We start from the raw sequence: 25905 nt of genomic DNA on the forward strand, positions 1-25905 counted from the left end.
GTGCGTGTTATGTGGTCTTTAGGGCTAAGCTACTGGAGAGTGAGGCTATAAATGAAAACCTGCGGAAGAACCTGTCCCGCACCTCCACCCGCTCCTCATTTTACGGTCCGACCTCCATTACCCCCGGCCACCTTGCACCCGAAAAAGACGCTACAGAAATCATTGAAATCGCAAAGAAAGACCTGGAGAAACTGAAGAAAAAGGAGAAGAAGAAAAAGAAGAGGTAAGCTACTGACATTGATGCTTATAACTATGCAGCTGAGGAACAAGAAACTCAGATTTCCTTTTTATCCCTGGACAAAGGAGGGTGTGTCAGGGATTGTTCTGGCCTGCTCTGCTGTATGCCTCAAATATGTGGTATACAGTTTCTATGCTTGCTCACAGGCATCCTTATTGTGATGAGTTGCTTCCAATAGGAAACATTTGAAAAATGCTGTAAAGCAAATGCATGCATGTGTGACTGTCCATCTTTGTCACAAGTTCTACTTCCCTGACCTTTTCACCCTCATGCATTTGTCAACTTGGTTATATCAGTAAGTAAAAAAAATAAATAAAAAATTGTAACATTTTAAAGCTGAAGTCCACATACAGCATGGTAAAGGTAGCTGACCAATGGTAATAGGTCATTGCAACTAAAATAGTCATAATTTAGTATAAGTTAGTCATAAATTAATGTAATAGTCATAAATTATTATTTTTCATCCTTTTCTTATCCTTAATGTGCAAAATGATATAAAACTATTGAATATACAGTAGGTAAATGTTAATAAAAAAGTATAAGACACTAGTTTGTTTAATTCCAAAGTAAATTTATTGTGAGTGTAGAGATATTATTATGTCATTTCCAATGATTCATGGGAGTGAAGTCACTGATAAATTTAGTTTATATCAGATTCTTTTAATCAAAAAAAAAAGAGGAAAATGTTTAAGTATTCCTGTTCCTCACGTGTTCTTCTCTGCCGTCATCTTTGGCACCGTGGTTCCTCTTACTCGCACCTCACCTCACCTCCACCAAACCCCCTCACTCTTGAAGACTCCAGCAGATGGATGAAGGTGCTCATGAAGATCTTGAGAACGTCAGGTTGGAGAATGTCATTAAATGCCGTTGTTCCACTAACCGTAGTCACCGCACCATGGAAAAGTTGACCCATTGTACTCTCTCCTTCCCTTCTCTAATATAACACTTCAAAACATCACCAGTTCGAGGGTTTAGTGTTTGTGAACCTGTTTCAAGTCCTAGTGAGCTGCCTTTGTGTCTAGTTTCTACAGTACATAGCACCACCGAGTAGCACTCTTCAGGTTAAGCACACTGTAAAGTTTGACATTAGCATGTTGCTAAGCTAACACTTGGTTACTAAAAACATAATAGATAATACATAGTTTACAATTGTTGGGTGAAATATTGCATTTGCTGTTAGATATAACTATTTTTTATTGAATCTTGTCTGCACTTAGTGACGTCTCAGTATTATAATAGATAGCATGTTACTAGGCTATCCTGTTGAAAAAAACAGCATATCCAGCTTAAATAATTATATAAGCATTAATTCTGTCCTAAGATGGTCCTTAGCTGGTCATGAGCTGGTTTAAGCTGGTCATATGCTTTATACAGAGACAAGAAAATACCATCTAAACTTTTCTTAAGTCAGTCAGTTCCTCTCAGAGATAAATTCATATAAACTTCCAACCCCAAATGTATTGCAATTCGTTTAACATCTCAACTGACTTGAATCGTCCTATATTTGTATTGATTTTCAACCAGCTCGGGTTGCATCATTATATCCCTAGTCAGGAGCACATCTATGTTGCCTTAAAATGTCTCACTAGGTCACTAGTAGCTCACTAGGGTTTGGAAGAAAACTTTAGAGTCTTTTATCAGAATCTCTCTCCTTTAGTCAAGTTTTATTCTGGTAGCCCTTTAAGATGTGCGATCAACTCACATTCATGCTGATCAGTGTGTGATGTTGCTTTAGAGTCTAACAGTGTAATAGGCTCAGCTAATTCACTAACACTGAATGATTTAATCAGTTATTAATAGATCTTGGAATCAAGTAATTTGTGCTTCAAAGACCCCATCAAATCAAAATAAACATTTTTGGATGCCCCCTTCAATAGGACACGCATCAACACTGCAAAGATAATTGTGATCGTTAACGATTCCATTGGGTCTTTATGCAAATGATGGTATTAAAGGGTTTGTTTTTATTGAGTTTGATGTACAGTAATAGGTTTAATGATATTCTTATGATGTCATGCAGTGTCATAAAGGAGGAGGGGCCAGATAATGAGCAGGATAAAGAGGCCTCCGAAAGAGCAAATGAGGAGCCAGAAGCGGTATGTTAAACTCTATCCCGTGTGTACAAAAGATATGCTGTTTTAATTTATAGATCATTCACTGTCTCTGAGATTCTGTGAGGCAAATATTTGCTTCTAATAATGCCAATACTCTTGCAGGATGTGAGTGATCATGATGAAGGGGAGGAAGCTGAGGGTGATGAAGAGGAGGATGAGATGGAGGTAGACAGCTCTGATGAGTCTGACTCTGAGGAGGAAAAAGGTAAAATGCCTGCATTTAATATTTAATGGTTCAGATTTTTTTTTTTTTTTTTTTTTTTTTATGAATTTGTTTATTTGTTTGTTTATTTTAGAAAAAGTTGGATATGTTTTGCAAACAATCAACCTTTTTAATGAAAAAGTGGTTTGTTTTTAAAGTAAATTTAAGGGACACAACATATACACTGTATATAAAAAAGCCCCTTGAAGCTATGATAATATCTATTCTGCAGGCATAGATTGCATTGTTTTTTGTTGTTGTTTTTCAATCATCTGAGAATTGATGGTTTTATAATCTGTAGTGGATAGAAGTTTAATATTTGTGGCACATCAGCTTTTCAAACTTACTTCGTTTAATATTTATTACATTATTTTATACTATAAATATAATAAAACATTTTATTAAAATGTTAATTTTAAACCTTTTTTTAAATCACATTTTCATTATTTAATTAACTTGATGAGTCTTGCTTTTGTTGAGGTTAAAGACATTAATTCTATGCATTTGTGTGTTAACAGAGGACTTCCAGGCGGATCTGGCCAACATCACGTGTGAGATCGCCATCAAACAGCGGCTGATCGATGAACTGGAGAACAGTCAGAGGCGTCTGCACACGCTCAAACAACAGTATGAGCAGAAACTTATGATGCTGCAGAGCAAAATCAGAGACACACAGCTGGAGAGAGACCGTGTCCTGCAAAACATGGGTACAGCACACACACACACAGTATATAGATAAACAACAAAATATGCAAGTAATGAATGTTTCAAAAAAATGATCACATTTTGAATGAAATCATGCACCTGCAGCATTCAACTCTCAGTAAATCTCTTGTGCCCTCTTCTGGTTGGATTTTGAAACAGCTGGAATGAAACTTAAAAAAAAAAAAGGTTATAGGCTTTACACACCACTTGCTTAAACAAAGCAAGCCATACTAAAAATGAAAAAGCAAAGAATAAAAATTGAATGTCCAAATTTATAATACATTATACTCACATTTCTGTGCAGGATCAGTGGAGTCATGTACGGAGGAGAAAGCAAAGAAGATAAAGTCCGAATACGAGAAGAAGTTGAACTCCATGAACAAGGAGATGCAGAAACTGCAGTCGGCACAAAAAGAACATGCACGCCTGCTGAAGAACCAATCACAGTACGAGAAACAGCTGAGGAAGCTACAGCAGGAAGTGACTGAGATGAAGAAAACCAAGGTAGGCTTGTTTGTGTGTGTTTGTGTTGGGCCGTTTACACTTACAGCAGCAAAGGGCTGTAATCATTGTCATGGTGGCTTTGTTTCGCTCAGGTGGTTTTGATGAAACAGATGAAGGAACAGCAGGAGAAGAACCGAGTCACGGAGACCCACCGCAACCGAGAGATCGCCACACTCAAGAAAGACCATCGCAAACAGGAGGTGACGCACTGTACCCTGAACAGCCCCAGGGAATTATGGGGAATTCTCAGACACAATTCCTGCTCATTCTCTCTCTCTTTTTTTCTTTTTTTCTCTTTCTTGTCTCGTTTAGCACCAGCTAAGGCAGCTTGAAGCTCAAAAGAGACAGCAGGAGCTCATTCTGCGCAGGAGGGCAGAGGAGGTGACAGAACCAGGATTATTTAGGAATTCATTTTTTTTGTTTGTTACAAAAGCACAGGTTTGATGGCTGTAGAGACACAACTTCTCAGAGAGTTTTAACATGCTGACAGTCCCAACAGTTATCACTAAACCAAACCATGTTTGTTTATTTTGTCATTTTTGTTTATTTATTTATTTTTTTACATTTTAGAGGCCTGACCAATCTCTAATGTACATTATTTACGTCTTATTGATTTTAAGAAAGTAATTAAACAGATTATGGCAATATAATTAAAGTGAACTGAATTGCTTTTTTTTCTATTTAAAATCAAATAAAATTTGTTTCACATGAAATCTTAAAGTGATAGATCACCCCAAAATGAAAGTTCTGTCATAAGTTTCTTAGCCTCGTGTTGTTCCAAATCTGTAAGACTTTCATTCCACTTTGAAACAGAGATTTCTGTTCCTCTGTTCCTCCATTGAATAAGAATCAGAAAGAGCTTTATGTCCATTCCATTAAGACTTTGATGCTTCAAAAAGTTCATAAAGACATCATAAAAGTAATCCATATGAAGTGAGCAATTTAATCCAGACTCAGTTACTTTATATGATACTGATATTGATCAATACGTGTTTGTGAATATATAAATAAAAAAGTATTTATTTATTTAATTATTTATAAAATAAAACAATTGCAAGATTAACTGAAAAATTAAGCAATGATTAAAAATGGTTAAGAATAAAAAAAATTAAGAAATAAAGGAAAAAAAAATCAAAAAGTGGAATCTTTCAGGTTTCAATAAAAATAGCATCATTGGTGTTTCGATGAACAAAAGTCATTTGTGTTTGGAGCAACATGAGGGTAAATGATGACATCAATCTTAAATTTTGGGTGAACCATCCCTTTAATCACTCAGAGTGTAACACCTATAGAAAAAATATTAAGATTTTTTTCCTGCTTCTTTGATTCAGATAACTGCCCTGAGGCGCCAGGTGCGACCAGCATCAGGCAAGGTTAACCGTAAGATCAGTTTACCAGAGCCTTTGCAGGAGTCTTCACCCCGTACGGCTCTTGTCCGACCACAAAGCACTGGGGCCACAGCTCCTTACGGGACAAGGTGATGTGTGTTTCATTTCAGAAGGGCTGGCTCCTGGGTGTCTGAGTGACTGATGTGGTCATGATATTTGTATTTTAGAAAGTACCTGATGAGAACAGGAGGGGTGTACTCTACCAGGACGGCGCGGGCCAAATGGCAGTCATTAGAGCGGCGCATTAGTGACATCATCATGCAGAGGATGACCATCTCCAATATGGAGACTGACATGAACCGCTTGCTTAAGGTGACCAAGAACAGCCTTTTAGTATTACTGAAGAAATTTCATCAAACAGGGCTCATGCTTTTTTTTTTCATTTCGAGATTGAGTTAATTGACAAACTATTCTTTTAATTCTGCGTGTACAGCAACGTGAGGAGTTGACCAAACGCAGAGAGAAGGTGATAAGGAAGAGGGACAAAATTGCCAGCGAAGACACAGATGCTGATAGGACTATTCTCTCTCTTACTGAAGAGATGGAGTCGCTGACTGCTAACATCGAGTACATCAACGACAGCATTGCAGACTGCCAGGCCAACATCATGCAGATGGAAGAGGCCAAGGTGCTTATGGGACACAGGAGATCATGTTATACACAGTATTACACCCTAATACACACAGTGAAATAATAATAATCTACCAGCAGTCCCCATTTATAATGAAAAAAACAAAACAAAAAAGCATTGTGGGACAGATAACTTTGATTCCATGGTCCGCTATAGGAGGAGGGAGATAAAGTGGACGTCTCTGCTGTGATCAGCTCATGCACTCTATCAGAGGCCCGTGTCCTACTCGACCACTTCCTCCTTATGGCCATCAATAAGGTACTGGAGCTCACTAGATTTTCAGTTTGACATTATAGATGCTAAATATTCTTAGATAATTCTTAGATTTGCATTTGTGCTTGCACTTAACATATTAGCTTTATTTTTATTTATCTATTTATTTATTTTCGAGCATTGAAAACCTTTTTTATGACATTGTATTATCCTGGATAATATAATATAATATAATATAATATAATATAATATAATATAATATATATATATATATAATATAATATAATATAATATAATATAATATAATATAATATAATATAATATAATATAATATACAACCTTGGATACCTCTCCATAGTACATTCTGTTTCTGTGGAATTTTTATTAAATATTAAGTTTCATTCAGTTCATAATATGATAATATCCAGCTTTTTCCCCTTTTTTTTTTTTTTTTTTCAAGCTATCTTTGTATTATGTATGTTGGCACTGAGTCATCCTCTTCTTTTAAAAATTCATATCAGTCGACCACTAGTTTAGTTTAGTGATTGTTAAATATTAGTATCAGCCAAAATATCCACAGTGTCATATTTTTAATTTAGATATTATTTGGTATAATGATTATCATTGGAACAACAATCTTTGATTTAAGATTTTAGATAAAATATAAAGATATTTGCAATACATTTTGCATCCATAATATAACCCATATTTCTCAGTGCAACTGAATATTTAATAATGTAGGCCAGGACTTTTTCCACCTGGCTTTCATTGACTGGTTAAAAGATTGCTATAATAATACAGGTTTATATTATTTTTCCCACCCGCAAAAATTTCAATGTCCAACACTGTTCTCAGGGCTTACAAGCTGCACAGAAGGAGTCTCAGATCAAAGTGATGGAGGGTCGTTTGAAACAAACCGAGATAAACAGCGCCACACAGAACCAGCTGCTCTTCCACATGCTGAAGGAGAAAGCAGAGCTCAACCCTGAGCTGGACGCTCTGCTCGGGAATGCTCTCCAAGGTCCGACACACATAAACGCACAATTCACATTAAGCTGTGTGGTTTTCGTTCTCTAGACTGGTTCCTTTAAGTTCACTTAAGTTTGATTTTGATTTGCTTTTGTCTTTATGTTGCCTGAATTCTAACAGAACTAGGTAGCGTGCCATCGGGTAAGTAGAGGCCACTAGAGTTATCCACCAGTGCATGTGTCTCTCCCTCAGACTAACAGACAGTAACAGTAGCGTAGAGCTGCATGGGTCTTGCTTGAACCCCCTGTGGACTTTACTCTTTGCAGAACATGTCTCTCAACTTTAGAGCTTAAAGACCCATGGAGGATGTAGAGTCTGCTAGCTGTGGTTTGTTTGTGATAGTGTTAGATTCAGCTCCAATTCCAGTATATGCTGTGGTGTAATAATAATAAAAAATACTATTATTATTATTATTATTATTATTACAATATATGCTGTTTTATATATATATATATATTTATTTTTTTCTGCTGATATAAAATTAACTAAGGTGAATACTTCAAGGATATTAACACTTTTTGACAATTTGACATTTATTAGTGTCTTGACTATTCCTTGTGATATATTTAATAGCACATTTATAAGAATATTTAATAGTACGTTTAAGAGATTTAAACTACATTAGCAAAAATGCAGGTAGATATGTAAAGTTTGATATCTGTTCTTTTGAACAGTCTGTTTCAATAAATCAGTTCAAAACAAAGTCAGTAATTCATTTGTGTCAAAATTATATATTACTTTCTTTAAGCATGTTTTGTCACATTTTAAATCTAGTTAGTAAAAACAGAAAAAAAAAATGTTAAAATTAAATAAAACATTTTCATTAAATATAGTCACTTTTCAAGTGGTAACACACAGAGCTTAACTACATATTAATTTACTAGTTTCCTTTCTCTGTGTCTGACCTAGTGACCACACATCCTTAAAAAATATGTTTGCAACCCTAATGCTGGTGTCCTGGCTGTAGACTGACCATATCTCCTCTCCTCTAGTTCTGTTGAATTCAGGGTTGTGATAACAACACTATGATGCATGTCGCTTGAATAATAATGTTCAGTGATATCATACTGACAAAGCTAAAATGAGGGAGCACGAGTGTTTCTGAATGCTGAAGCGTGTGTGTTTATGTGTGTTTGCTCAGAAAATGGTGATGAAAGCAGCAGTGATGAATCAGCACAGAGTCCAACCACAGAGAAAAGGTGAAGCACTACAGTCAGGCCAATAAAACTCTTTAAACTGAATTGGAAATCTGTCTTGATGTCATTTGCGCTATAAAACACGTTCACTTGATTCAGTTGAGTCATGTGGTGAAGTCTAATTTCATCTACTTCTGAAATTGATTGTTGTGCGCTTTTTGGAAGCACTATAAAGCATTTTCAACAGCAAATGGTTATTTGGCTCCAGTGTGCATTTCAGTCAATATAAGCATCTCACAGGAAATTATAGTTTTGCTGTTTCTGTGTCTCTTACAGCTGTTTGGCTTCGGATCTCAACAAACATTTTCTAGAAAACAAATTTATATATATATATATATAAATAAAAAAAAAAAAATAATAGTATATAAAAAAACAAAAACAAAAATAAAAAAAGACATAAATATATTCAATACAGCAATAATAACAGTAACAGAAGCCCTAATTATCTTCATTGAGGAGAAAAAAAGAATGGGTTGGGAGCATAAACTAAGCTGAATACTAGATCATAAGACAAAAGCATGACAAAAATAGTCCCTGATGTACAAATTGATTATTTGAGTTTATAATACATTTAGGCTCGCAGAAGAACCACCACCCAAATGGAGCTGCTGTACGCAAACTCTGGTGACCCCGACGCCCCTCCAGAGGATTTCTCTGCCCCTTTGCTTCCTGTTGTGGAGAGTCCAGAAGGACATAAAGAACCGGCACCCATTCCCCACTTAGGGGACAGAGACTCAGTGGCCTTCAGCTCTAGCTTGGCATCCAAGACACATGCTGTGTGAGTGCTTTGTGAACAGATATGCATTTTGTTTAAAAACAAGCAAAATCCATGTATTATTTAAACATTTATTTTCACAATCGTTTTTGAAAAAAGTCCTTGATTCTAAAACGCTCATAAGCATGTCAGCACATTCTAATAAACATTACAGTCACGTCTGATGTGATGTTTTTAAGTGGCACTGGCTTTTGTCTAATGCATAGCTCCAGTGGCAGATCTCCCACGGCTACAGAAAGGAGGTCTCTGGACCGCTCGCCTCTCACCCGCAGAAGAGCTCAGGACAGGAGCCAGAATCATACAGAAAGAACCAAAACTCTGGACAAACAGTAAGAAATAGCCTGTTACACATAAACATCCTCCTTCCAAACATCTTTGCTTAATTTGTTTACAGATGTTCTAAATGTATTGTATTACTAAAGTGAACATCTATACTTTCATTCAGTGAACAAGAACAAAGTTTACTAAGGCAAGCATTAATAGCACTGTAATAAGTCCCGCATAGCAGGACCCTGGCAACCACTCAAACAGCCTAGAAGACCTAACAACCAGCCTGATCACCATAACAATAATCTTTATAGAGCAATTTCCATAACAAAACAACCACTTTTGCATTATTTCCAAGTATTAACCACAGTTTTTCTGTTCAGGGACTGATGTTGTATTAGAAACTCAAAAATGGCAAATATCGCTCCACTTCATAACCTGTTTTGCTTTGATCTTCTCATAATTATTTTCTCTGTCTGATCCTGCATTAATGTGGGAGTGGCGGCTCTTGTTGCATATTGTCTTTGGTGTTCAGTTTGGACATGTCTGCTATTGTAAAGGCCTTAACTCATTCAAAAGTACATAATTATGTCATGCTTTTAAGGATATAATTTATTGTAAAGAAATTGTTTGCAATTTCTCCAAACATTTATTTTCGCTCCACATACAACATGTCTTAAAGGGATAGTTCACACAAAAATGGAAATTCTGACATCATTTACTCACCCTCAAGATTTTCCTAACCTGTAAAGGTTTTTTTTTTTTCCCTTCTGTTGAGCACAAAAGAATAATTGTGAGAAAGAAAGAGAGTATTGATAGAATGTAGGTCATCAAACAGTTGACTGTAGCCAATGACATTCAAGTAAATGAAAAAAAAATATTAACTTGGTCAAACACTCTTCAAAATATATTCTTTTGTGTTCAGTGGAAGAAAGAAACTTATACAGGTTTGGAACGGTGTGGGGGTGAGTAAATGATGACAGAATTTTCACTTGTGGGTGAACTATCCTTTTAAATACTTCTGCTGTAGAATTTGGTTAGAAGTAGGTATCTTAAAAAGCAGCATCATTTTGCAAGTTGCAACCAACCTTTTAAGGTCTGGTCATAATTACTATTGTGTGAATTCCTATTGTAATGACTAGATTTTGCCCTAATCGAAAATTCAGTTTTTAAAGGAATCCAGTCATTTATATGGAAATCCACACAATCAAGGGTTTGGTGTGAGGGCAGAATATTTCCCCACACAGATTTCGCAATGAATTTAAGTTGGTAATGTGGATTTCACCACAGTGACCAACAGAAAAATGGCTTGGTTGACCGCTGTGTGAGCTGTGCTTCACAGTGCTACACCCGTTGTGAAATCTGCATGGGAAAATCTTTCGCTCTCACACGAAATTTCCAATACCTTGGATTCTTATCGAAATGAATGGATTTCGCTGGCAAAAATTCACAGAACAATGGTAATTGTGACCACACCTTTAGAACAACAAATGATGGCTAAAATTGCTCTCTTGCTAGGCAGCTTACTATGGTTTGAAACGGAGCCAGTGTATTATATTAGTCTGATTTGATTGAGTGTTTAATGCATCTGTATCATGTGTTTTTTGGTCCAGAGGTGCGGCAAGCCCAACTCCGGCGGCCCGCTCCAGTCAAGCAGCCAGACTGCAGTGTGTGCACGTGGCAGAGGGTCATACTAAACCCCTGCTGTGTGTGGACTCAACAGATGATCTGCTCTTCACTGGTTCAAAGGGTCCGTGAACTTTATGGTTGTTATGTAAAGAGTTACAGCCTTTACTACAGTAAAATTACAAAAAAAAGTATATAATTAACACTTTACTAAATGTCACCTCATGCACAGTCAGCCATCTATATATTATACCATATATTACACAGTTGATTAACAGATAAGTGAATACATGGGTGTGACTGATTTGAGTTCAAATTGTTATTAGCTAATTAAAATTTCAGGTAATACATTCAATCCATTGCTTCTAGCAACAGTAAATAAGGGGGTTAGGTTGGAGGGTTTAAAAAACAATCAAACCAAAGTGAACATAATTTTAGACAGCTCTGTATACCAACTCTACAGTAAAAAAAAAAAAAAAAGAGTGTGCTGGCTGAGCATTTCAGCTGTCAATTCAGCACAATGCAAACTAGCAATGCGCTAGCAGAATTGATACTTAATTTAACCTTACTGCATTTGTTTTATACAATATAACCAATTATAGATGCAGGGAATTTCTGCTTCTGAATTGAGGTTGTTACCCATAATGCATTGCCAGTACAAGAATGATAAACATTGTGTTCTATCCCCATCCATCCCTCTTTTTATCTCAGATCGCACATGTAAGGTGTGGAACCTGGTAACTGGTCAGGAGATCATGTCTCTTGGCGATCATCCCAGCAGTGTAGTGTCAGTCCGATACTGTTCCAGCCTGGTCTTCACTGTCTCTACTGCTTATGTCAAAGTATGGGACATCCGTGACTCCGCCAAATGCATCCGCACCCTCACGTGAGTCATTCTGGTACTGTTTGATTTATTTAAAGCCAGTGTTCTCTGTTGCATAGAAATATTTTACCTATGGTTGCTCATTTTAGCCCTCTGTCTCCTTCAGTTCTTCTGGACAGGTGTCTCAAGGTGATACGTGTGGGAGCAGTTCTGTTGCCATTCCTCCAGGGGAAAATCAGATCAATCAGATCGCCCTCAATTCTTCCGGAACATTCCTTTATGCTGCATCAGGCAACACGGTCAGGATGTGGGACTTGAGAAGGTACTGAACAATTTTACCATGAGTGTCTGGAAGTTATTTACAGTGCTAAATAGGAACTATGAAGAAAGCCATTCTATAATACTCAAATGCGTTCTATAGTACTTAAAGTGATAGAGATTCCTTCAAATATGCAAATTAAGCTGGATCTAAATTTGCTCAGCTAGCTTTAACTGACTATATTCTGTTCTGTAACTCCACCATAACAATAGTTGACCTGAAAAAGGAAATGGATCAAAACACCCAACGAAAATGTACTCATTTAACTAACCTGGGGTGTGTTTCTCAAAAGCTTTGTTAGCCCACAAGTTCTGTCGTTACCAACATTCGAGACAGTGTTTCCCGAAACCACCAATGTGGTTCGCAGTTTGTGTGGCTGGAACTACAGCTTTTGACCTGTGGTCAGAAGCCTATTTTCTTGTTACTATAACATGCTAATTGACAAGCATGACTAGTTTGTTGTGTTTGGTAGTGTGTCTACCACCAGTTGCCCAGTGCCTAGTTTTTTCTCTGTAACCATTTTTAAGTTGCCTTTTAAAATCTGTTCCAATTTTAAATGTTCTAGTAGTGTATTCCAGCATTAAGTCTCCATTTATACGTTATTCGTTTGTGTTGTCTACAGGTTTGTATCTACTGGGAAACTGACGGGACATCTGGGGCCGGTAACGTGTCTTATGGTAGACCAGGTGGGGAAGGGTCAAGATGTGGTCATAACAGGCTCAAAAGATCACACCGTGAAGGTATGCTTGGACATTATAACACGCTCTCTGTGAACTAATGTAAGAGTCCCTATGGGTGCACATGCTGATTTCCATATGATAATTTTCACCTTTTGGTCATAGCTCATGCGTGATTACACAAGCTGTTGCAGCTCTTATGGATGCTTGAACACAAACAGTAATTTAAACTATAAATATGGCCTCAAGTGCAACAAGAAATTAAATGGCTATCCAGGAACATGCTTTTGGACTCTGATAGACATGCTTTTTGGGACTTGTGATACATCTCTAAAGCTTTTATTTTCTTGTGTTGCAGATGTTTGACGTGGGGGAAGGCGCTCAGGGCAGCATCAGCGCCACACATCATTTCGACCCATCCCATCAGGATGGGCTGGAGGCTCTGGCCATTCACGGCGAAACACTTTTTACTGCTGCCAGAGACTCCTGCATTAAAAAATGGGACTTAACCCGCAAACAGCTACAAGAGGTAAGTACCTTTGCAAGGAAAGGCAGGATTGCGATAAAAGCCTTGGCTGTCTTCCAAGGTGCCTAAGCAGCATTTTTTAGACATTATTAACAAAGCTACTTGTATGCAGCAGAACTATGGTGCCTGCTTTTAAGATCTGGTTGTGACTCAGATGTAAGGCATCAGTGCGTGCATACTTTGAAGTAAATCAGTCCTTGTACTTGTCATTCAAGATGATGGAATCAAGATAAAATATTGTTATAAATATATGTTTAATTTAATACTAAAAAAAAAGTACTCTTAGAAAATGCTAATGGTTAAATCTCATTAAAATGTGGCTATTTTACAAAATGTTTGTGTGATATGCATTTTTATGGTTAAGCTTATGGAGTCTAAAGGTGTCAGATTAGCCACATGCTAACACAAAACTTAGCCTAGCATAACATGCTGCATACATTTGGAATCTGTTGTCATTAGTCTAATTTCTTGGTGTTTCATTAAGTTGTTAGCTTAGCAAATATGCTAATGCCAACTCTATTCGAATCAAGGAAGTCTTTAATACTTGGAGAAAGCTATTTGTTAGCCTTTCCATTCTTCTTAGTAGCAGTTGTTTGAAACAGAAGTTCCTTGGATTTCAGATATTGCCATTTGCAAACAGTAAACTGCTTACTAGTATTTGGAACTGAGCTGACTTTTGTTCCAGAAATTACTCTTAACTATCACACATAAAGACTGAATATAGGAAAAGCCTCATACCTTCAGTTATCCTGCTTTAAATGATTTGTTTGCATGTTTTCTTCATATTGCAGCAGGTAGAACGGGCTCATTCTGATCTGCTGAGCTCTCTGGCGGTGGTCCCTGGCTCCAGCGCTGTTATGAGTGGCTGCAAGGGCGGATTGCTCAAATTCTGGCACACAGACACGCTTAGAGCTCTGGGAGAAATAAGGGGTCATGACAGCTCTGTCAATGACATCTGCACAAACAGCAGTCAGCTCTTTACCGCCTCAGAGTGAGTGATAGATGTTCAGACATCAACAAACAACACAGAACACGCATATATATATATGTATATAGTATATATATATATAATATCTATATATATATATATATATATATATATATATATATATATGTATATATATAAAATACCATTAAACAGATCTTACAGTCTTAGATGCTGTATGTAGTAAACAACTTACTGTATTCTGTTATGTGCTACAACATGAATGACACCTCAAATTACGAACAAATAGACTTTAAAAACTTTTCAGACATTAAAACACTGTTACAACCACAAAGCAACATGCTAAATACTACTCTGGTAATTATCTACCAATTACAAACAACTCACTAGCAATGTTAACTACTTACAACACGCTAACAACAACCACCCACAGCACCCTAATAATCTCTTAATAGCATGCTAATATGCACTCAAAACACCTTAGAAAACACATAGCAACACCATGTTAACAACCCAGCCAAATTCATTACAATGTGAAACTGTCAGAACATCCTAGCAACTGCATAGCAATACCTTAGTAACCCACGCTAACAAGCACTCAACACAACTTTAGCAGTACCTTGTTATAGCAATACCAACTCAACCTGAAACCCTAGCCACTGCATAGCAACATCCTGGTAATCACCTATAATGCTCACAAAGCCATATTACAACCGAGCTAACTATAATACGTAACTGCAATATAATCCAATGACCAAACTTTTGGTTTGGAAACATAATCAATTCCATTGTGGCAACCGGAAATGTGAGATTTTTGGATTCAGTGTAACTTTGCGACATTGTCTCAGAATTTTACTTTTCTGGTTGCAGCGATGTAACTGGTCACATTGCCATGCTGATATTTTGTGACATTGTCAGTTAGTAATAACAACATTGTGGCAACATCATGGCATACGGACAACATTAAGCACTTGCAATGTTGTCGTTACATTTTTAATTTATTAATCTATGGCCTGACATGCAGAAGTTAATAAGTCATGAAATTACCAAGTCGTTACATTGGCATGAAATCCCTAGAAGTGCCCATACGGACAACATTACGCACTTGCAATGTTGTTGTTACATTGTCATGAAATTCCTAGAAGTGCCAATGCATTATTTAACTTGTATATTAGCTAATTAATGTGCTAAAAACCATGATTACACCCTAGAAACTGCTTAGCAACACCTTGGCAACCACTCAGAACATATTTCTAACCACACAACAACAATCTAACAACTATAACCGCCAAGGCAAATACAAAAATGTGCTAAAAACCACCAAAACACCCTAGCAATTGTGTAGCAACATCTTAGCAACCACTTAGGAATCACAACAGCCTAGCTAGCGGCCAGTCACTCACCTACTCTTCAGAAAAAATAGAAAACGGTTGCTAACACTGCTTTATAGTGTGCAGTGAAACTGTATAAATAGTTCATTCTCATTGTTTTTTCACAGTGACCGGACAGTGAAGATTTGGCATGTGAAAGGATCTTTAGAGGACGGCATTCACTGATGAGAACAGAAGGTCACTGTGTGAAGGTTTTGGCTTCCTACAAGAATTTCCTTTACCAATGTGACGCTTCTTTCCCGAAACTCTGGCAGCAATTTAGAGGAGAGCTTCCTGTTGTAACTGCTGTATATTTCCTCATGTAAAGTGTTGAAGTGTCTTGTTTAGCTGTTGCTGACCGTAAAGGGGGATGTTGTAGGTCAATAAGTGTTGATGTGGCACCTTCCTGAAGCTGGGCTTTGGGCATCACAGACTGCCGAATGAGCAGTGCGTTTAAGAAGCACATGTGTTTGTGAATATCATGTTGACTGGACTGAACCGATATGCTCTTATATTATTTATCAATATTGATGTCAGCTCTTTTCAGATGTTTGTTGACCAAAGTTCGACTCTTTTTGTGTGAATCTTTCCAATGGTCTCAGTGCAACCGTACTGTAGACTTAACTGCACTGGAATGGTACAATGATATATGCACCAGTGTCTCTGTCTACTTTGTGTTTTACCTTTATATTAAGCCTCAGCTGGTTCTTTTTCATTTTCTGGTCGAAACTTTTGAGTATGCTGTACAAAATTTTTCCTCTGATGTACTGTAGTTATTATCAATGTCAGATGGTGAGTGAAATAAACTACATCTGTCAAAATTTTATAGGTGCAACTGTATGTTTTAGCCTTACAGAATAACCTTGAATGAATGTATTGTACTTATGATGTATATAATGTTGAGGATATAATGGATATAATGTTAAGTAGTGAAACTGCAGTGTCAGAATAATATTACTAGGGGGCAGTGTACACATAATGGACAGGGAACTGGCATGTATATACTGTAGATGGTGTTTACATGAGGGGGACTGTTTAAAAAAATTACATTGAGATTTATCATTTTTTTTCAGGGATCAAAAAGTATTGACTTGGGACCTTGGCTATTTTGAGTGTTTCTGAATTAACATCACGGCCTGGGCACAAACCCAAAATACTGTAAATCTGGCAAAAATTTAAAATTTTATGAAATGTAAAATACCTCTTGGAAATTAGTAAAATGTAATTCAATGTAATAAAAAAAAAAAAAAAAATCAAAAATAATAATAATAAAAAGACAAATATTAATATAAACCAAAACCAAATAACCTTAATCAAAAACAAAAATTAACCCCCAACCACCAAACATAAAGAATTTGAACCCATGCACATTTTAATTTGATAGCTGTTACCCATTAATGATAGATCTCCAAATTTAGATTTCTGAATCTGTGCATCTGTCCCTGACAGGGTAAAATCATATCATTAAAAGAAAGTACAGATGCTTTGACCAATTAGATGTTAGTGTGGCTCTAATAAAAAATATAAAACCACAGATCCATCACTTTGAAATAATTATCCCTGCAAATATGTTCTCATTAGTTTCATGATAACGTTTAAAATAGTTTGAAGAAGCACTTATTATGTTTATGAATTAATGAAGCCTTATGCAAGTGTGTATCAGATGTAGCTGAACCTCTGTTATTGTTTGACACATTATATTTATTATCTGTTGCAATGACATATATATATATATATATATATATATATATATATATATATATATATATATATATATATATATATATATATATATATATATATATATATATTAATAGCACTAGTTACACTTCTGCACTTCTGCTGTGGCCTCTTGCCCAAAACAAATTCTGAGTTTTGTTGGTTTTTGTTGGTTTTCATCAAAACCAAACAAATCCATTCCACTTTAGATTGTGTTCAGCAACAAACCTACTGACTTCGGGACAATGTGTCTAGAAGTGGAAAAATATGAACTGATTTCCGGGTTTTGTATTCATTCCTACAGCACAATATTAGAAGACAATAGCTAACTGTTGTATAATGTCGTAGCTAACTTGCTGTGCGGACATGGTGTGAGACCTTCTCTTACACGCAGCACCTCAGCGCCCAGCAGCTGTCTCCATCTCGCAAGGCACTCATCTAAATTTAGAATAAGAGGAGATTCACTCAGCTGTAAGGAATCTCTCAGGTCAAGCACAAACACCCTCACGTCATCTATCCGGACTATGCTGTAATGCCAGTCATTCATCTGAATCTTACTGGAAAAATTACAAAAGGATACTGTATTCACTATAAACAGTTGTAGACAGGTCAGACTGAATATATATATATATATATATATATATATATATATATATATATAAATATATATATATATATATATATATACATTCTCTGAATAAAATAGCATGACTTATCTCTTGATGAGAGTGTGTCTTAACAAATCATAGGTCTTTGCTCTTCCTGGTGAGACAGTCTGATTGATTTAAAGGCAATTTCTGATGAAGCAATCAACTCTCTGAGGTGTACGGATGGAGAAAAAATTAAAATCACCCACTGAGATGAGGTCTAATTTTTCATCATAATTTCTGTAAACAAGTAACATTAATATATATATATATATATATATATATATATATATATATATATATATATATATATATATACATACACACACAATCATAAAACAATATAATTTTTATCAATATATTTATTTTTATAAAATATATTTAAGCAATATATCTCAAGAACAAGTTTATTTATATATTTTATTTAAAAAAAAAAATACATATTTTACCCATTTTTCCCATTAAAAAAGCCAAAGCATCAATGTTTACATGTCACCAAACAATCCATTTTATATATATTTTTTTGACTTTATATATATATTATTTTAGGAAACCAGCTAGTTACCCAGCATTAAGTTAGTGCCTGCACATACTTGGAACACTCAAATATATATATTTGAGTGTTTCAAATATGTGCAGGCACTTACTTAATGCTGGGTAACTAGCTGGTTTCCTAAAATAATTACAAGTGTATTGATACTATCAGTCACTTTATCTAACAAACAGTGGCACATAACACATCTGTTTGAGAGTATGAGAGCATACAAAAGGTATTTTTTTTTACATTTTCATTTCCACTTGAATATTTAATATCTCATTTGTATTTCAACAAAAGAGCCACTTATAGGCAATGCATGCAAATCTGCCATTCACAGACAGACTCTAACAGCAGCTACAGTAACATTCACTTTTATTAAAATGCATCATTTTTAATCCTGCAGAAAGTTCGTCTTTAGTTCTCTGATTCATTTCATGCAGTATGTGTTCGTTAGACATTTGTGGAGTCATCTAAAATTGTCTCTGCAGGATTTTAATCTTTGTATTGATGTTTTCTCTAGTTGTTTTCCAGTAGGTAGAATACTGGTAATCAATAACTGAGGACATAAATCAATAATCACAGTAACCAGATACAATACCAGTAACCAGAAACAGCATTCAGCATATCCTCATAAATATCATGACTACCCATTTGCAATAATTGGTTATATTCAAAGCAGTTATAAAGAGAGTCAATTCAACATGCCTCATCTGAGAACAATGCAACATAATGAACTCCTCTGTGTTTGTGCTTTGAGTCTCAAGGATGCAAGCAGTTTTGGTTTAACATGGAAATATACATCATTATTATTATTATTATTATTTTATATATATTTAAATTAGTAGTTGTGGAACTACAGATGCTTCAATACAATGTTTATGCATTTTTGGGAACTCACTGCAGATCAAACCCATGTGTGAACATCAGTACGTTTAGTCACATGACACACAATACCCATGAGCTTTAATGGTATAGTCCTGTTAAGTGACTGTATTGCTTCAGAAGACTTTTATTAAACTGCTGCAATTGGAATGATTATGCCCAATACCATAAAGTGACCTTTAACAGTCTAAGTACTAGTCAGTCAAATACATAAACATTCATTATTAATGATACTCAGTCTAAACAGTGCTTTCAACATAATCACAGACCAATCCGTAATAATTATTAAAATGTCATTATAAAAAATAAGACATATAAAATAGTATAAATGCGCTATTAAAATGGCAATATTGTTTTATAATGTTACCATATAATGCAATGTTATTATATCACGTATGACATGTTAAATAGTATAAATGCAAAAATAAAAATCCATATACTAATAATAATATTACAAAAAATATAATATACTTATTTTTATTACATTTATTATTTATTAATATTGCCATTATATATAACATTACATACATTACATTACATTATATACAATACATACAATAACTACATTATATGGTAACATTATAAAACAATAATATTTTATTAGATATTTAATAATGATTATATTCATTAACAGTAGCTATTTGATAATAATTATAATTATTATAATTATTGCTATTGCTATTATAATTATTATTATTATTATTATTATTATTATTATTACAATAAGAAGAAGTAGAATGGCATTAATAATAATAAGCGTTTGAATTGTTGTTGTTGTTGCATCTGTCACGGCATTGTCAGTGTTAAATCCATATTAATTCACAGATAAAAACACACCAAATAATTCACCAATCCTTCCATCATTCATCCCCACACACACACACACACACACACACACACACACACTCTAACACACTCACACTCTCATGGTGAGCAGAGGGGACGCTGTCTCTGTTATGGATTGACAGAAGCACTGGTTACCTCCTCGCAATCTTGCGAAATCACCCATGAATTCTCTCGCGTAAAGCGGCGCGAGTGTCCAGCCTCTTCCGTCTAAAAGGGTTTAAAGAAAAGAAAGCTCACCATAAACAGCATGAGCAGTTGCGGTTTCCTGAATATGGCGACGATAGGAGATTTCGACCCGCTCAACGCCACTATTCCTGCCACAAAAGTTGAGATTACAGTCTCGTGCAGGTGAGGAACGTTTACGTACCGCTCACACCTTTACGCACAGCTGCCTTTTATTAATACTACGCGTGATGTTTTAACGGAACGTTTTGGAGAAGACGCAATTACGCGTGACAGTTATAACCTGGTTTCTTCCAAAAAAATATCATCCGTAAGTGTGTATATGAGGTGTAGTATATGTGGATTTTATAATGGAAAAGATATATATTTCAACTGTACTTTTACTCTGGGAGTTTCTCTAGCTGTCACTTTTTTTTTCGCACCAAAACAAATGCCATCCTCACCGCTTCTCGCACCAGCTGTTAGTTAAATGCCTTAACGTAAGTTTGGTTTTGTTTTGGAATAACTGTGAGGTGCTTTTCTGAGATGGATCACAACTTCAAAAGTGACATTAATTGCTTTACGGCTTGATAAAAGGTGGATTTTGTAATGATTATTATTTGCTTTTGTGTGTGTCATACAGTAAACCGATGACACACACTCCCGTTTGTTTTCATATCATGATGGGGGCTTTCCATTGACTACCACTGTTTTATACAGCACAAATTATATTTTCCATCCATAAACGATGCTAATCACATTTTCTATCTATAAATCATAATTTGGTACGTTTATTAAACCGTTCTTATGTTTTTATTCAGGTTTACTATCATTTAGTAATATTTGTCACCACAGCGTGGGAAAACCTGACCCACACTTGTTGAAATATTATTATATACTGTAGATTTGATTTCTGTTGTTTTATATTAAAAGAAGTAATCACTATTGCCACATTGTGCTTCCAGAAAACATTTTGGCTTTAGATGATTGATTGATTGATTGATTGATTGATTAAAGTTTGCAGAGCCACACAAAAATATGATTGTTTGAATTGAACTTGTTTTCTTGATTTAAAGTTGTTCAAGAATCTTTAACCATCCACAATCTATTACTGTCACGATTCATTTAGCAAATTTAAAATGTATTTTTATTAAGAAATCATTTATATAGTATAGGATTACTGGTGATTTGCCTTTTGAACTCACTCTCCCATAAGAAACAAGCTATTTGGAGAATGATTATTTCATATCTCATAACAACAGCCTGTTGATTTTGGTTTAGCTGGGAAATTATGGCTTTAATAAAAAAAGGGGGAAAAAGGTTGTTGTGCACTTAGAGATTGTTCAAATGAATAATTTATGTGTATAAGTTACTGTGTATAAGTTATGTGCAGTGATGCATCTGGCTTCGCTTGCGTAAACAAATGCGAGTGGGCAGGAGCTGTCCGCTCAGCCATTGTGAAGAGATGTTGACGGTGAATTACTATGCTCCATGTCCCCTTGGGCAGGCTTGCACAACAGGGAATACACACACACACAAACACAAACAAATGTACACACAATCTAGGAGCTCTTTTGCAACCCGGGTGGGAAGGGAACACAGTAGTGGTGCTATGGTTACGATCAAGTGCATTCCTCTACTGTAGGGCCACTTTACCACTGTCACAGTGGTTATCATGGCAGATGAGCAGATAGAGGAGTGTGTCTGTATTCATAAGATCACAGTAAACCCCGTAAAATAAAATGCAAATGAATAAGATGCAGATTACAATTAGTGTGTAGTGTTGTGGATATTTCAAAGCTCACAGGTGTGTTGTGAAGGTGTCATGTTGTTGAAGATAGAATTTTTTTTTTTTTTTTTTTTTTTTTTAGCTGTTAATTAAGTTTCAGTGTGACCAGAGTTCAATTTTCAGCACGAGCAGTTTCTTGGCCATGTAATTATCTAAACTTGAAGCGCATGTGGGTGTTAGGTCACTGTAATCACACATACAAATTGGTGAATGGCTAGAGAATTTCCAACCTGACTGGTTTATGCTGGTTAAATATAGTCTGCTTTAAAGGGCTTCATAGAGATGATTTAGGAACCTGCAGATTTAGCTGTGTTGTGTTGTTTGGACACTTCGCTTTTTTTTTTTACTTTTTTTTTTGTTCACTTTTTTTATCACTCGTTCGTTCACTCGTTTATTGTTTGCTCGTTTATAATTAATAAAACTTAACATTCACTACAGCAGTGGTTCCCCTTTCCCATGGTATGGCATGCACAGCTTGGAAACTATTGTAGCTATGGTTGCAGTTATTTTACTGTTCAATTTTTTGTTGAACACTTTTTTTTTTTCTTTAATATTGCACTTCAAACAATAATTGGTGGGGCCCCTGCAGTAATGCCACAGACCCCCTGTTGAAGACCCCTGGGGCCTGATGTATAAACGTTGCGTACGCACAAAATGGGCATAGAAATATGCGTACGCATTTTTCCACGCACATATCGGGATTTATAAAAAATAAACTTGGCATAAATAAGTGCGCACCGTAAGGATGCTCTTGACCGTGCGTACACACTTCTGTTTTCCTGGAGTGAGAAAAGTAATTAAGCAAACAGCGATTTCAAAAACAGTTTTCATGTCGATATACACATTTACATTAAATACTCCAATCGCAATAATGGATATAAACACTGAAATTACATAATTTTACAAAAAAACTTAATTACATTCTTTTTAACAATAGGCTAAAAAAAAATTCCTGTGGTATGTTGTTTTAATGACAGCGATGAGTAATAATTCATCTTTAAACTAAACTACAGATCACATGTTATGAGAAATATTTTAGTGAGAACAATGAATCAATGATGCCCACTTACTTCGATATTATGATGGACACTGCTGTATTCAGTGGTCGAACAGTCCATTGTCCGGTATAGGACCAATGATAATAGCTTTCTGTACAACCGCAACTCTGCTGCACGGAGGTGTTGATGTCATGTGAAGGCATCTCCACAACATAATAAAACAATACCACTATGTTTGAAGGATATAACTAGGAGAAAACGGTAAGATTTGCACCTTTCCTTTTGAAAATACTTTGTCAGTGACAAGCCGAATCAGACAATTGTGTTTACACTGCAATAAATATGGACTTATCTGTTTCCACTAAAAAAAGCTAAAAGATGTTCATCAGCAAAACTGCATACATTTAATTTGATTTTTTTAAAACAATTGAAATACTATTTGGCCAGTGGAAAAGAATGAGATCAACTCTATTCTAAAATATATCTGAAAAAAACTTTAAACCATCTTGTGTTTATGGATATTTTCATATATATTATTAAACATAACAAGGATACTGGATAATTTTTAGCAATAAAAATTAATGTGTATGGCACAAATGACATTATAGTCCCCATCTCATATTTCCTTAATGTCTCAGTGTTAAACATCGTGTCACGTGCATGGGAATATGCATGGAAATGACATACAGATGAGGTTATGCATAGTAAAACAAGGCGTTGTAAGCTCTATATATGGTGATTTCGGGGAGGAGTCGGCGTGGAGATGCACGTATGCACAATCTTCCCCTGACTGGGATTTATAAAGGGATTTTTGCGCAGGCTCTGGCGTATGTGCCTTATTCTGCCTTATGTGCATACGCACACTTTAAGGATGAAATCTACGCAAAGTTTTATAAATGAGGCCCCTGGTCTATAATGTAAATTCAGGCATGCACAGATTCTTTCTGTGAGCAATAATTGTTCTCAAAAGTAGTGAAAGATAGCTTTGCAGTAATAAAAACGAACTATTAACTATTAAATAAAAATTTATATGAAATCATTTGTGTTCCTCACTCTCTGATAAACTGTAAAAGCAAGTGGAAAGTTCCAAAATTCTAACCCATTACATGTAAAATAATGTTTTTGGGAAACCTGCCTTAGAGATATGTATATGTGCATTATAATGTATTATGTGCGACTAATGTTCTACTTAGTGCTCGCAGTGCTCTCAGCTGTTATAGTATTATAAGTTTAAGAAAGGTCTTTCCTCTTGTATTGAGTAATCAGTAACCCAGTGTAATTCAATTGAAATGTGCCACTATAGACCACATAAATATGCATTTCCCACTGCTTACGGCTCTATTAAAGCCGGTGTGGGCTGTCACAGAGAGATAAGAATCCCATTTGGACTCTGATGAGTATGACTGGTAAACAGCTTCACTTCATATTAAATTGCTTTCTGTTTGACTCTGTTTGAGTTAAGTGGTTGCTAAAGTGTTGATATTGTGTTCCTTATCAAAAAAGTCCACCCTCAAGACTTTATAATATTCTGGTCTCTAGATATATATGGCTTGTGGCAAAAACTGTAAATCTGAGGTCTTATAAAAGTAATTACTTCAACTTCCAACATGACAGAAACTCTTTTAAATGTCAAATGTAACTGAAAATGAAACACTAGCATGTCTTTCCCTTTACTCAGAATCTCATAAAATGGCACTGAATTTCAATATTTGCTATCTTGATCCAGCCTTATGCAGGTAACTAATATCAACTGCCCTGTTTGCAACAAAAATGATTCAGGTAATCCCAACACAAATTGATTAAGAAACTTAAATTTTTACATTTTACATATTTAAGTTGATTGAACACACTAAAATTAAGTATTGACAAAATGATCATCAACTGTTTTTTTTTTTTTTTTTTTTTTACAGGACCAAAAGATCAATAACCGTTTTTTTTATCTTATAGGAAGACATAATGGACCCACTGTTTTTATGTTTTAACTATAGTATATTATTAGACTAAATTATTACATTGTAGTTACTTTTAAAAATGCATTTAGGTACATTATATTAAATGTCTATTTTTTGAATGTAAGTACATAGTAGTTATTAAAGTAACGTATTGTAAACTGCAACTGAGAAATGCATTACTTTTGTTAATTCCTTCTATGTTTTTGTTTTAAGCAGGAGCAGAAGCATGCTGGGACACGAGTTAGTCAGTTATAGGAAAATGTGGAAGTCTTGCATGCAAAATTATCTGAGTTTTTGAGTACGTGAATGTGAGCCTATGATAAGAGCTCTGCCAATGTGCAACATTTATCTCCATATATTCAGCCTGCACCTATTTTTTAACAGCAAGTTACTCTTTGCAGAAATAAGGAGTGTGTTGTGAAATCCTTTATTAATTCAAGTCTTATTGTTAAACAGTTTTATAGCCTATCAGTGGGTTCCAAATTGACCTGGCACTTTTGGTACTGCAGAAAGACTGGAATAAAAAAAAAAATGTACGAAGCCTGGAAAATTCCTTTAAGAGCACTTCAAGAAGTTTCTCTTTTCACATAGGGAGGACTGTCCCAACTTGAAACGCTACCTTTAGCCAGAACTGGTCTTATAGAGTCGTCTTTTACTCAGTCATGTCACTGAGAGGATCCACTGAGATCCCGCCTGGCAATTTATGATTCTCACGTCTAACTTCATTAGAAGATACTCATTAGGGATGTTTTTAATAAGCTCTTGCTCAGGTGGAGGTGCTGGGGGTCTCATTTATTCTGTAACCAATCTGGAGGGTCAAAAG

The 25905-nt window shown here is 35.5% G+C and overlaps 2 protein-coding genes across 2 annotated transcripts in view; both read left to right on the plus strand.

Annotated features, from left to right (window-relative positions):
- LOC109087264 (kinesin-like protein KIF21A) overlaps window positions 1-16373 on the plus strand; it is a 40500-nt gene extending 24127 nt beyond the window's left edge. Inside the window, 23 exon segments of the mRNA XM_042745985.1 lie at window positions 23-307; window positions 2259-2334; window positions 2455-2557; window positions 3073-3261; window positions 3564-3763; window positions 3856-3963; window positions 4076-4144; window positions 5095-5240; window positions 5319-5463; window positions 5585-5779; window positions 5939-6040; window positions 6851-7016; window positions 7145-7165; window positions 8166-8290; window positions 8796-8998; window positions 9202-9324; window positions 10876-11012; window positions 11600-11774; window positions 11878-12033; window positions 12653-12770; window positions 13066-13236; window positions 14025-14224; window positions 15678-16373. Coding sequence (XP_042601919.1) covers window positions 23-307; window positions 2259-2334; window positions 2455-2557; window positions 3073-3261; window positions 3564-3763; window positions 3856-3963; window positions 4076-4144; window positions 5095-5240; window positions 5319-5463; window positions 5585-5779; window positions 5939-6040; window positions 6851-7016; window positions 7145-7165; window positions 8166-8290; window positions 8796-8998; window positions 9202-9324; window positions 10876-11012; window positions 11600-11774; window positions 11878-12033; window positions 12653-12770; window positions 13066-13236; window positions 14025-14224; window positions 15678-15735 — 3271 coding nt within the window. The 3' untranslated portion in view covers window positions 15736-16373.
- A 3851-nt stretch (window positions 16374-20224) lies between these two features.
- LOC109065174 (copine-8-like) overlaps window positions 20225-25905 on the plus strand; it is a 123644-nt gene continuing 117963 nt past the window's right edge. The window contains exon 1 of the mRNA XM_042745989.1: window positions 20225-20529. Within this exon, the coding sequence (XP_042601923.1) occupies window positions 20429-20529 (101 nt within the window). The 5' untranslated portion in view covers window positions 20225-20428. The remainder of the gene's footprint in view (window positions 20530-25905) is intronic.

The sequence above is a fragment of the Cyprinus carpio genome, chromosome A4 (assembly GCF_018340385.1).
Source record: "Cyprinus carpio isolate SPL01 chromosome A4, ASM1834038v1, whole genome shotgun sequence".
Taxonomy (NCBI): Eukaryota; Metazoa; Chordata; class Actinopteri; order Cypriniformes; family Cyprinidae; genus Cyprinus; species Cyprinus carpio.